Source organism: Agelaius phoeniceus, chromosome 1 (assembly GCF_051311805.1).
Source record: "Agelaius phoeniceus isolate bAgePho1 chromosome 1, bAgePho1.hap1, whole genome shotgun sequence".
Lineage (NCBI taxonomy): Eukaryota > Metazoa > Chordata > Aves > Passeriformes > Icteridae > Agelaius > Agelaius phoeniceus.
The window spans coordinates 142,919,513-142,931,304 of record NC_135265.1 but is presented as its reverse complement, the minus strand read 5'-3'; the positions used below and the strand labels follow the sequence as shown (position 1 = coordinate 142,931,304).

At 45.7% G+C, this 11,792-nt stretch overlaps 1 protein-coding gene across 3 annotated transcripts; it reads left to right on the top strand.

Annotated features, from left to right (window-relative positions):
- Positions 1-1,096: 1,096 nt before the first annotated feature.
- On the top strand, positions 1,097-10,134 carry C1H8orf76 (chromosome 1 C8orf76 homolog). 3 transcript variants are annotated; one of them, XM_077188700.1, is made up of 6 exons: positions 1,097-1,253; positions 1,751-1,846; positions 4,274-4,417; positions 5,273-5,724; positions 8,616-8,748; positions 9,845-10,134. In XM_077188700.1, the coding sequence occupies exons 1-6, from the start codon at positions 1,140-1,142 to the stop codon at positions 10,049-10,051; spliced, it is 1,146 nt and encodes a 381-aa protein (XP_077044815.1). In that variant the 5' UTR covers positions 1,097-1,139; the 3' UTR covers positions 10,052-10,134. The 3 variants fall into 3 exon arrangements, with proteins under 3 accessions (XP_077044815.1, XP_054491597.2, XP_077044812.1); XM_054635622.2 differs by having other exon boundaries at positions 5,207-5,724; XM_077188697.1 differs by lacking the exon at positions 1,097-1,253 and adding an exon at positions 1,298-1,417 and having other exon boundaries at positions 5,207-5,724.
- Positions 10,135-11,792: the final 1,658 nt, after the last annotated feature.

The following is an 11,792-nucleotide window of genomic DNA, read 5'->3' as shown; positions in this document are numbered from 1 at the left end:
CTTCACCTACCTTGATACTTTTAACAGAAAGACTGAAGCATGTCAAGTAAACTCCTGATTCTCTCAAGACTTAATTGCTGAACAGTTTCCCCTGTGCTGGAGAGCTTATTTGCCAAACAGCAATCTGCTTTTATTTTTCTGATCAAATCCAACTACCAAAGTTGAGTTTCTACCCTGACATTTATGCCAGGTCATCCAGTCACAGCTGGTATGGAAGAGTATTTTAAGAACATAAAAAGAAAAAAACCCTAACAAAAGCAAACCACATGTTTTACATGTTTTCTAGAAGGAAACCTTTAAAATAATTTATACCAGCACTGCTTTGGCCTCAAGAGGTGTTTTGGTATAGACAAATTCATTAGTCCATTTTGCAGGCTAAGGAAGTACTTTTCAGCTCACCTTCTCCAAACCTGAGTGGTGCTTAAATTGGACAAAATGGACCTTCCTGGATGGACAGACCAGAGAGAGGAAACAGCCCAGCACAGCAGTACCCCTCAAACACAGCACAGCAGCACCCCTCAAACACAGCCCTCTGTGCACAGCAGTACCCCTGAAACACAGCCCAGCACAGCAGTACCCCTGAAACAGCCCTCTGTGCACAGCAGTACCCCTCAAACACAGTACACTGGACAGCACACTGGGACAGCAGCACCAGGAGCAGGGCAGGCAGCCGGGGCACACAGAGCTCTGAGCCGGTGCCTGAGTCTTGACAGCCTGAGGGAGGTCTGGGATCAGTGCTCGCTTTGCTGTGTCCCCGTTTCCCATGGCACAGTGTAGGGTCTTCTGGGAAAGCCTGTCGTAGAAAGCCTGAAATTTCACAGAATCACAGACTTTATAGGGTTGGAAAGGACCTCTGGAGATCATCTAGTCCAACCCCCTGCCAAGGCAGGGTCACCCAGAGTAGGTTCTTCTGTTTTGAGACAGAAGTGAAACTAAATGGGAAAGTTACCAAAGCACATTTCCCTCACTCTATGCACAGCTACCAGGACGAGATGCTGACAGAGTACCGCCACAACACGCGGTTAATGTACCAAGGCGCGGGACTGTAGCTGAGCTCGTTGCTGGAAGCGCTTCCCGTTCGGCGAGCGGTAACCGAGCTCCTCCCCCTGCGCCGAGCGGGGCCGGTGGCAGCGGCGGCGATGGAGCCGGCGCTGGGCCCGGAGTTCGAGGATTCCCTGTTCGCGCCCAGCCGGGAGCGGCGGGAGGGCGGCGGGGACGGGGCTGCGTGCGGGGCCAGGCACTGCGAGCCCTGCGTGAGGAGAACGGGGCGGCGGGAGGGAGGGCCGTGACGGGCGGTTCTGTGTGTGCTCTGCGTGCCTGGGTTCCGCGGCCCCTGATGGGTCTGTGTGTGTGTGCTCTGTGTGCCCGCAGTGGTTCGGTGGCCCCTAACGGGTCCCTGACACCCCCTCAAGGCTCTGTATGTGCTCTCTGTGTGCCCGCAGTGGTTCCGTGGCCCCTCACGGCTCTGTGTGTGTGCTCTGTGTGCCCGCAGTGGTTCGGTGGCCCCTCATGGCTCTGTGTGTGTGCTCTCTGTGTGCCCGCAGTGGTTCGGTGGCCCCTCATGGCTCTGTGTGTGTGCTCTCTGTGTGCCCGCAGTGGTTCGGTGGCCCCTCATGGCTCTGTGTGTGTGCTCTCTGTGTGCCCGCAGCGGTTCCGTGGCCCCTCACGGCTCTGTGTGTGTGCTCTCTGTGTGCCCGCAGCGGTTCCGTGGCCCCTCACAGCTCTCTGTGTGCTCTCTGTGTGCCCGCAGTGGTTCCACAGCGCGGCTGACGCCGGGGAAGGCGCCGGCGGGATCACGAGCAGCAAGTTCCGGGCGGACTGGGCGTTCCGGCAGCGGGACTTCGAGGTATTTCCAGGGCTCGCAGGGGCCGGGGAAGTTGTGGGGACACAGAGTGGGGCGGTCCTGCAGTCCCCGATGCGCTGCGCCAGGGTGAACGTACATTAAGTACCGCGGCCTGCGGGTCTGGCGGCCGTGCCGCGGTTAATCCCGCTCCAGGTTCGTGCTGACCGGGCAGGGCCGGGCCGCCGAGCGAGCGGATCTGCGTTCTGCCACGAGCCATCCGGGAGTCCGCCTGCAGCGAACCGGGCAGGAGCGCGGCGCTGCCCCGGAACTGATCCCAGGCAGGCGGGCGCACCGCAGCAGCTCCGCCGGAGCAGAGCGGGGGTCTGAGGCCGTGCTCGGAGTCCGGCGTGTAGGTGTCTGAGCGCCGGCGATAATGCCGTGTCCCGCGAAGGCGTGGCTGCGGCTCACCTTCCTCAGAGCTCCCCCCGCTGTCAGAGCAAAGCTGCGGTGGCTCTCAGGCTCCTGCCGGTCGCGGAGCTGCCTCTGCGTGCCCTGTGCCAGGTCCCTGCCGCCCCCGCTCCCCCCGGAGGGCCGCTGTACCTCTGCCCGTGTCTGTCCCTTTGCCCGCTCCCCCTGGAGGGCCGCTGTACCTCTGCCCTTGTCCTTACCTCTGCCAGCTCCCCCCGGAGGGCCCCTGTACCTCTACCCGCGTTTGTCCCTTTGCTCGCTCCCCCCCGAGCCGCTCTAGCTCTGCCCGTTCTGTTCCTGCCCGCAGTGGTCCCGGACGTCTCCTCTGTGTACGTCCTGAGCCGCATTCCTCACCAGCGGTGCTCTCCTGCCTTCTGTAGTCCTAGTCTTTCACTACCTTGTTTCCTGGTTGAAATCAGCATCTCCAGGCCTTGTTTCAGGTGTTGTTTCTTTTTCCAGCCTGTGGTTTGCATTCCAGGCTCCCTGATTTCAAAGCCCTTCAGCTGACTTCTGACTCCTTTTGCCCCACCCATTGGATTTGTAGATCTTTTTGTACCTCATTTGGCACTGATCCTGATGTCATTTCAGCACTACTGCAGCCCTGTGTATACCTGACGTGTATTTTCTAGTCTCAGCTGAGATGCCCTAAAGGGATTCATAAAAGGGTGCTGATAGCAGAGCTGCCTCAGGCTGTGGTCAGACTAGCTGCTAAACAGAACAGACCATTGCTTCCTAACTCTTTTCTGCAGTGATTCATGTTAGAAATATTTTCAGTTTTATTGCTAACCTAGATCACTGGTGGAACAAGAACCAGAGCTTGACTACACATAAAATTACTGATTTGGAAGCATTGATCTTAGAAAGGGGGCTGGAAATACGTAAATAGGGATAGTAATCTCTTCTCTCATCATCAGTTTTTTACTTCAGGATCGGCCACTTGATAGGAAATGTCAAGGACAGCAATGATCTAAACTGTGCCCATTTTTAGGACATAGATGACTGTAGAATCTGCTTAGGATTCATAATGCCTGAACCTTAGCAGGTTATATCCCTTTGTCACATAGCAAGGCAAACAGGGCTGCCCTCAGCCCTGTGATCCATTTTCAACAGTGGCTGCTGCATGCACTGGGCAGAGGGGAGCTCCCTCTTTTGCTTAAGAATGAATGTGAGCTCAGCATCAGGAAAGAAAAATATTCCAGCCGTTTTGCTAGGAAGTATTTAGGGTATTTAGAAGCTCTTTCTGTTAGAACCATTAAAGTTTGCAAGGAATAATTAAATACTCATTTTGAGAGATGGGAGAATGAGCACTGCTCTCTAGTCTTCTCTCTAAGCACTTACACAAAGGGAGAGAAATCAAGATTCCAGACTTAGCTTCACTGAATACTTAATTTAATGTATTTAAATGTTAATTGGAGTCCTGGTGAGTGCCCTGAGTATTAAGCTGCAGAAGTACTGCTCATTCTTGCCTTTTTCCTTAGCCCAATTAATATTTATTTCAAGTACATTAAAACCAGCCTACAGGAACAATGGAGATTCACCTTCCTTGTGGTATTCTCGGACTTACTGATTATTTGAGGTGAGCTACTTGCAGGTTCAGACCTTCCCATGGAGAATGTCCTGGTGTTGAAAGAAGGCCCCACAGATTTAGGATGAGCACTCAGATCACTGAGCTGGGGGAAAGCATGCCTTGTGTCACTTATTAGCCAGGGCAGTAGCTGATCCCCTCTGGATCAGGGGTGGTGGGAGAGAGGTGGAAAAGAGGATTCACAGCTGTGTGGTGAATCCTGCCTGGCCTGAGTTAGGATTGAGGCTGCTCATCACCATCTGGGCTTGGCTGTGTGGTGCTGGGGCCTTGTCTCTGGCTCTCACAGGTGGTGGCTGAGTCTGAAGAAATGCAAATGTGGACTTCAGGTTCTGAGTTCCCTTTGTGACTGCAGTCTTAAAGAAAATGTGCTGTCAGGCTTGCTTTTAAATGCAAATCTCTCCCTGTTTTGTTGGCTTTTCTTCCTGTCACGCTCCTAGAAAGCCCTGTGTGAATACTCAGACTGCCTGCTACTCTTACCTGCCAGCAACATTGCAATGAGGCGTGATGTCCAGGAGGGCCAGGCTCGCTGTTTATCTCGCCTGGGGAGGCACAAGGAGGCTCTGGATATTGCAGAAAAAATGGTAAATAGTGCAGTCTTTCTTTTAGGCTTTGAACATGAAAACATTGCCAGTACTTCTTTTATACAGACCATTTTCTGGAAAAATAATTTTCATGTGTATAATCCTTCAGGATGTTCAGTGCTCAGAGTATTTGGTAAACAGAGGGTAACTGTCACTGCAGATATAATCACTCTTTAGAAACTGGAACACCCTGTACCACAATGAGCTCCCTGTGCAGGGAAACTGGTAGTCCTGGAAGGGACTAAATATCATGCTCTGCCAGGCAGAATTAATGCAATGTAATAGGAATTATAAAAAAGGGAATAAATGAGTGCTTAAATCTTTCCACTATACAAGTGACAGTTCAAAACTCCCTTTTATTTCCATATAGTTGCTGCCAAACTGCCACCAAGAAGAGTATCCAACCACAAATTGAGTTTTTCCCATAAAGGAAAAAGTCCAGAGGCTCTGAAGTCTGCTAGAATATTATTGATGATTTTTATTTTATATAAAAGATATTTATGCTGCCAAGAAAGGCAGGCTGTAGAAGACTCTGAAGGCACATAAATGACAGCATTTAGGACCTTGTTGCCTCTCAGACTGGGACAAGGCACCTAGAGGGAATGCTGTCAGCTTGACAGTGCAAGATCTGTATCCCATTGTATCATTATAAATTAAAAGCACCATTTTGTACAGTTTAAAAATTACCTTGTGATATTTGTATGTCATTATTTAGGGAGACATTTTCTTAGGCTCTGAAGCATGATTCTGTTCTACTCCTGGTTTTAATCTGTTATCTTTTGTTTCTAGAGAAACAGTGCCACTAACACAGATCACTTAACGACGGTTCTCAACCTGCAGTTTTCCATTTACCAGGGGCTGGAAAACGTAGAAAAAAAGATAATGTGTCTGCAGCAACTGATCTGCTTACATCCTTTCAATCCCTGGTTCTGGAAGTTACTTGCTGAAGCTTATATGAGCCTTCTGCAGAATTTGTCTCCATTGGTCATTCCAGAAGCAAATCTAAATCAGTCTGAAGAGGTTTGTGTAAGTAATAGCAGTTTCCAGACATCCACTGGCAGAGAGATTAATCTGCAGCCTCACAGATCAGAGGGCCAGAAGGAAGGCCCTTGGTTCAGCCTCGCTGCAGAAACAAAGGGGGAGAATGCAGTGACTCGTCCCAGCAGCCAAGTAGTCAAAGAATTCCTCTGCACTTCAGGAGAACTGGAACGGACAGACAAAGAGAAATGTGCAGGCTCCAAGGCCTGGAAGCAGAGCATGTTAAAGAAAGTTGGGATAAAAGCATGTGCCTCGTTTATCAGAGCAAGGTAACTCAATGTATCCTTAGAATAATATTCTTAGAATAATGATAAGTTCTCTCAGTCAAGAACAATGTAAAGCATCTTTTTCACGGTTTTTGTTTTCAGTTTGCATTTTCAATTTAAGTGTTTGTTTCAACACTAACTTAGAAGCACCCTACTGTTGCTTCAGATCTAAAATGCAAAATCTGCTTAGTGTGGTGGCTGTGAAGAGGCTGAATCTGAGTGGAAAGAGTAAACCAGTGTCATGCACAGCTGACAAATAAAGAGTTTTTTAATGAGCTTATAAATCTTTTCAAGTAATTATATACAAAAGGGTCTGTTCTTCAACAAATGCTCCTGCTAGACCATTGCTGTTCCCTGGTCTGGTGTTAAAGATGCAGAAGCAGAAGTGCCCAAAGGGAAGGCATAGCCAGTCTTCCTTCTGTGAGTGCCACCTGTCTTATTTGCTTGAAGCCTCATGCTTGAGTGAAAATGTATTTTATAATGATACCCCAATCTGCATAATGGATGAGGCTGGAAAATGAACTCTGTGACAACTGATTGACAGGGCTGCATTAAAATGTTCTTTCCTTTTCTTTTCCCTCTTCCTAAAACTCTTGCGTGCAGCAAAAATCCCCAAAACATAATCTTTCAAAGAGATAATTAGGAACTGGTTTTGTTAAAATAATCTTGGATGTTTTTCCCCCCCTCTTGCCTCACAGTAATGTATCAGTCATTGAATGTTTTTAAAGGCATCTTATGAATGTCCAGAAATGTTTACAGAGAACGCTTTATAACCGCCCTGCTGGGGTAAGACTTAAGCAATGAAAAAAGCCCAAATAGCAGCTTTTAACTGTACTCCAGACTGAGAGATGAAGACTTTAATTGCTACTTGGAAGAAGTTCATTGATTTAGTACTGATACTGAATATCGAAGGTACATTTATATTAATAATTTGTGTAGCTTGTTTCAGTGTGTATGGTTCAGAATGAGATAGTTCTAAAGGGTGACATTTCCTTGCTTGGCTGCACAGTTTCACAGAGTGTTACTGTGGTTGATATTTGCAGATACACTTGTCCAGGATAAGCTTCTCCCCTGCCCAAGGCTTATGCAGGTTGTCTAATATTTTCAGGTGTGTTGGATTTTAAGTGGGATCTAGATGTTGTACAAATGCATGTGCAGGATAAATTGCACCTGGAAAAGGGATGTTAGCACTGCTTTTTGTAGGCAATAAGGTTCTCTGTTGATGCATCATGAATAATTGACTCTGTTAGTTTTGAAAAAAGCTGGAGTATTTTTTGTTTAATTTTCATTGAAACTTTTTTTTGATACTATGTTGATGCAAATTTTGAAACAAAATTACTTTATAAATTAAAAATAATTTCCATTTTTGCTTGGAACCAACACACCATCTGAAAATTCAGTGAAGTTTTTAACTGAGAAAATCACATTTGTAAATTTTGATGTTTATAGTGTTCAAATGAAAGTTTTCATCTCAGTTCTTGAGTCTTTTCCTTAAAAATGCACACCATTATTATAATACCAGCTTCACTTAACTTCAGTAAATGGGATAAAAAAGTGTGTTGTTTTTTCTTTTTGCATAAAGCTTGAATTAAACACATTTTCAGCAACAATACTGCTAAGTTCTAACGGTCCTTTGGTTAAGTATTGTAGAATGATGGAATTCCAGGTTGGAAGGAACCTCAAGGGTCATCCTTTCTTGGCAAAAGCATGATCTAGGCAAGATGGCCCAGCACCCAGTCTAGCTGAATCTTAAAAATGTCCAACACAGGGAAATGCACAACTTTCTTGAGGAGATTATTCCAATGACTGATCTCATTGTAAAATACTTTCCTCTTGTGTCCAGTTGGAATCTGCCCAGAATTAACATTTTTACCTACTGTCCTTCATCTTTTCCATGTGGTTCCCTGTATAAAGGGAGTCTCCATCTTTTTTGTAGCTGCCTTTTAAATACTGAAACATGGTGAGGAGGTCTTCCCTAAGCCTTCTTTTCTCAAATCTGGCCAAACCCAGTTCTCTCAGCCTGTTCCAAATGGCAGGCTTCCCAGGCCTTTGATCACCTTTGTGGCCCTTCTCTAGACCCTCATAAATTCTCTAAAACTGATATTTATCTCTGCAATAATGCCCATTGTGAATTTCAGTGAGTTCACAGGAGATAGTGCAATATGTCTCTCAAGTTCCTAGAAGTGTAAAATAAGCATAATACCTTTAATCTGTCTGAGAGTGGATTTGAGACAAATGCAGAGATACCTGGGTATTTCCTCTGCTGCCCAGTTTTGCAGTCCTTGTCTGAGGAGGGCTCTGGAACTGCCACTGTTCTTGCTGGTCCAGCAGTTGGTGACAGGACCCTGTGTGACATCAAACCCTGCTGTGGGCAGAGTGTGTAACCTTCAGCAGGTCATGGTTGTGACTTCTGGGGCACTGCCTGGAACATAAAACTGGTGAATGCTTTTAGAAAGTAATCCAGGATTGGCCTGGGTGGGAGGATGTTTGATATTTGCCCAAACCCTCACATTTGTAGCTTTTCAGGTTCCATAGGCACAAATGTGCTGCTGTCTTGTTAGGCCATAGTAAGGACAAGATGCCTCACAGGTCCCAGGCTCACTTTTGAATGGTGTGATGAATATATGGGGACAGAAATGTTTGCATAGAGCAACCAGAGCTATTGGCACATTGTTTTTCAAAAATACTTCTCAGTAGTTCTATAGCACAGATACACAATATCCATGGTAGATTGATACACATGTATTGACTTCTTTGCAGTAGGCAAAAGTCAGGAAGAAGAGCTGTTTTAAAGTATTTAATTAATTAAAGTATTAACCATTTTGGTTGTTTTTAGGTCTGCTGCCTTACTCTTTTCCAGCTGTGCCAATTTTTAACTGTCTTTCTCATTGCAGGCTTTTACTTCAGCTTACCCAGTCACAACAGTTGTCCTTTGTGCTAGAGAATAACAGAAAATGTCAGAAAGAAATTGATGACAAAGTGGCTCTACTTGGTTTCGATGAAAACTCCTTGCTGTTGATGACCAAAGTAAGAGGATATTTCACTGTGTGCAGGGTCTGAGTTCTCTGTGTGGGCTGGCTGTGCTCAAAGCATGACACTCCCCTGAGCTCACTAAGTGTGCCAGGAAGCACAGGAATGAGCTGGGGCAGCTGCAGGCAGGGTGTTACCTGAACTGACAGAGGTGCCTGTGCTTCCCTGGCCTGTGTCACACAGGTGGATCTCTGATCTGCTGAGAATCTTCTTTCAGGAATGTGCAGTGTTGCTCAGTTTCTCACTGGACTTGTATTTGCAGATGCATCAGCACTGTGCATTTCCTGGGAGTTACATTTTATCTCAGGAGTTTTAGATGCCCCAAAGTGAGTCACTAGTTTGAAATGGCAGTGCAGATTACTTTTGATGGCCACAGCAGTATTAAACACTTGCATAAAAAGTACTGAGTATTTCCAGAAAAATCCAGAGACTTTCTTTTGCATTTCTTTGTTTAATGTACTAGTTTTAAAAAAATAACAGAGGAGAGAAAGATTGCATTTAATCTCTTCACAGAGATTTAACATTTTTAGTGCTATTTAAAGAGCTTCTGACTTTTATCGTAAGGATCAAAACAAAGCCAGCTAGATTCTACCTTTGCTGTCAGCATTACAGCTTTAAGCTGGTGACAGCCAAGCCACGGCTGGGCTGCAGGCAGTCAGAGGCATGGCATCCATGAGAGGGCAGTAGCACACAGGCTAGCTCAGGGTTGGGGAAGGCTGGAAAAAGAAACTTCTCTCCTTGCTTCCCTTGCTCGGACATGCCCCAGGAACAGTTCAGTGTTGATGCTGATGCAAGGTGAGCACTGAATGCAGAGCTGCTTGAGATTTCTGCTGCTGTTCAGAGTGAAACCCCTCTGTGCAAGTGCAGCCTGAAGCTGGAGGGGTTGTGCAGCGCTGAGCTTTGGTCTCAGCTCTCCCTGAGCACAGAATGCCAAGGCAGGCAACTCCATCATGGCTTGGAAACTTCTCCAGGACGGTGTGTGGTTCATGTGACAAGGGCTTTGCCTGGAAAGATCTGTTATTAATGCCATGTTTGATGGGTTTTTCTCTGCAAGTTATTTTCTTGATTCCCTTCTTTCTTACTCTTTTTGCAGGCTATGGGACAGGATCTTATACCAGAAAAACTAAAAGAGGAGTTTCAGGGTGAGGTAAAATGCATAGGCCCTTCAGCACTATCATCACTGGTAACTGCTTCAGTCATGGAATTTGAAATCAAATGGTTTGGTAATCTCCAAGATGATTTATGTCATTTTGATGGACAATTTTATTCAGACATTTATCTCCCACCTTCGGTAACATAGACATTTGGTTGTATTTATTCTTGTATCTCCAGATTATTATGGCATGATACATGCAATAAAGTTCATTTTACCTTTTTTAAGAATTCTTATTGTATTTCTTTTAAGAGTAGATATAAATCTCTGTATTTAAACTCTTAACCTTGCATCTTTTTCTTTGTTCATTGATTTGTTTGCATTTAAAATTATAAGGAACACAGGGTAAAATCAAGTTTTCAGCTTTCAGAGGTGGCTTTCCATCATAATCCTCACCAATTTGTGCTTGAAGTGTGTGTGATTTTTTGGAGGCCTGCAATGCTGGTGGGATGGAAGCTTCCTTTCTCATGTCCAATTTGAAAGTTTCTTGATATCAAATTTGATGTTGTTGCATTTAGAGCCATGCAATCAGCCATTTTCTTAAGTAATTATTTTAATTTTTTTTATTAATGTTACAGTGATTTCCTGTTCAGAGACAGATTGCTAGAAATCTCAAATATATTTATGCTGGGCAATTGTCAATAACATTAATTCCATATCTTTTAGGAAGGAAATCTAAGTCATAAATATTTAACTTAAAACTAGGAGATTTTCTCCTTTTGAAGCCAAGTGTTTGTTGCAGGCGTCAAACACGCCATAGTCTTGTGTTCAGTGCTTAGAGGAGGAGAAAAACTGACAAGGTTGTTTATATGTACTGAGGAGTGTTTGTCAGATCATATCCTTTGTAAAAGCCTGCAAGGAAGATCTTTGCTGTGAAAACTGGCAGTGTTGTTTCTGCCTCATCCAGCTCCGTCTGTTGTGCTTTCAGTTGTCAGTGACAACACTTTGCTTTGCTTTCTCAAGCACTGGTGCTGTGTGCTTTGGGCATCTAGGAGAGGGCAAAGATCCTCCTGTAGTTTCTTTCACTTGAAACAGTTTACATTTCAGACATACACAGGGTGCTCTTCCTCCATCTTCTCTTAAACTTCTCTTAAACTTAATTTTTCCGTAGTTTTCTGTAAAAGTGTTCTATAATGGATGTAGTTTGAAACTAGGAGTCTCTTAGACATACATTGCTGTCCCTTTGCTTCCTGTGCTTTCTTTCTGGAGTACTAAGGAGTGCCAAAATCTTAAATAATTCACAATTGAATGATGATTCACCATGTGTGAATTCTATCTGCTAGTTTTGGATGAATTTCAAAGCTTTAAGATACTGATTAGGGAACCTATCACGAGCTGTAGAATGGTTTGGATTGGAAGGACATTAAAGATCATCTAGTTCCAACCCCACTGCCACAGGCAGAACACCTTCCACTAGACCTCTCTGGTCATCCTGTTCTAGTGTCTCACCATTCTCACAGCAAAGAATTTCTTTCTAATATCTAAACTAAATCTGCCCTCCTTAAGTTTGAATCCATTCCCCCTTGCCCTGTGACTACAGGCCCTTGTAAAAAGTCCCTCTCCAGCTCTCTTGTATCCTCCTTTAAGTACAGGAAAGCCCCAGTGAGATCTCCCCAGAGCCTCCTCCAGGCTGCAGAGCACCACTTGTCTCAGCCTTTCCTCATAGGAGAGGGGCTCCATCCCTCTGAACATCTTGGTGGCCTCCTGTGGCCTCACTTCAGCAGGGCCATGTCCTTCCTGTGCTGGGGACCCCCGAGCTGGTGCAGCACTGCAGGTGGGGTCTCAGCAGAGCAGAGAGGCAGAATCCCCTCCCTCAGCCTGCTGCCCACAGGGCTTTAGGTGCAGCCCAGGACACGTTTGGCTCTCTGGACTGCAGGGCTGGGTCATG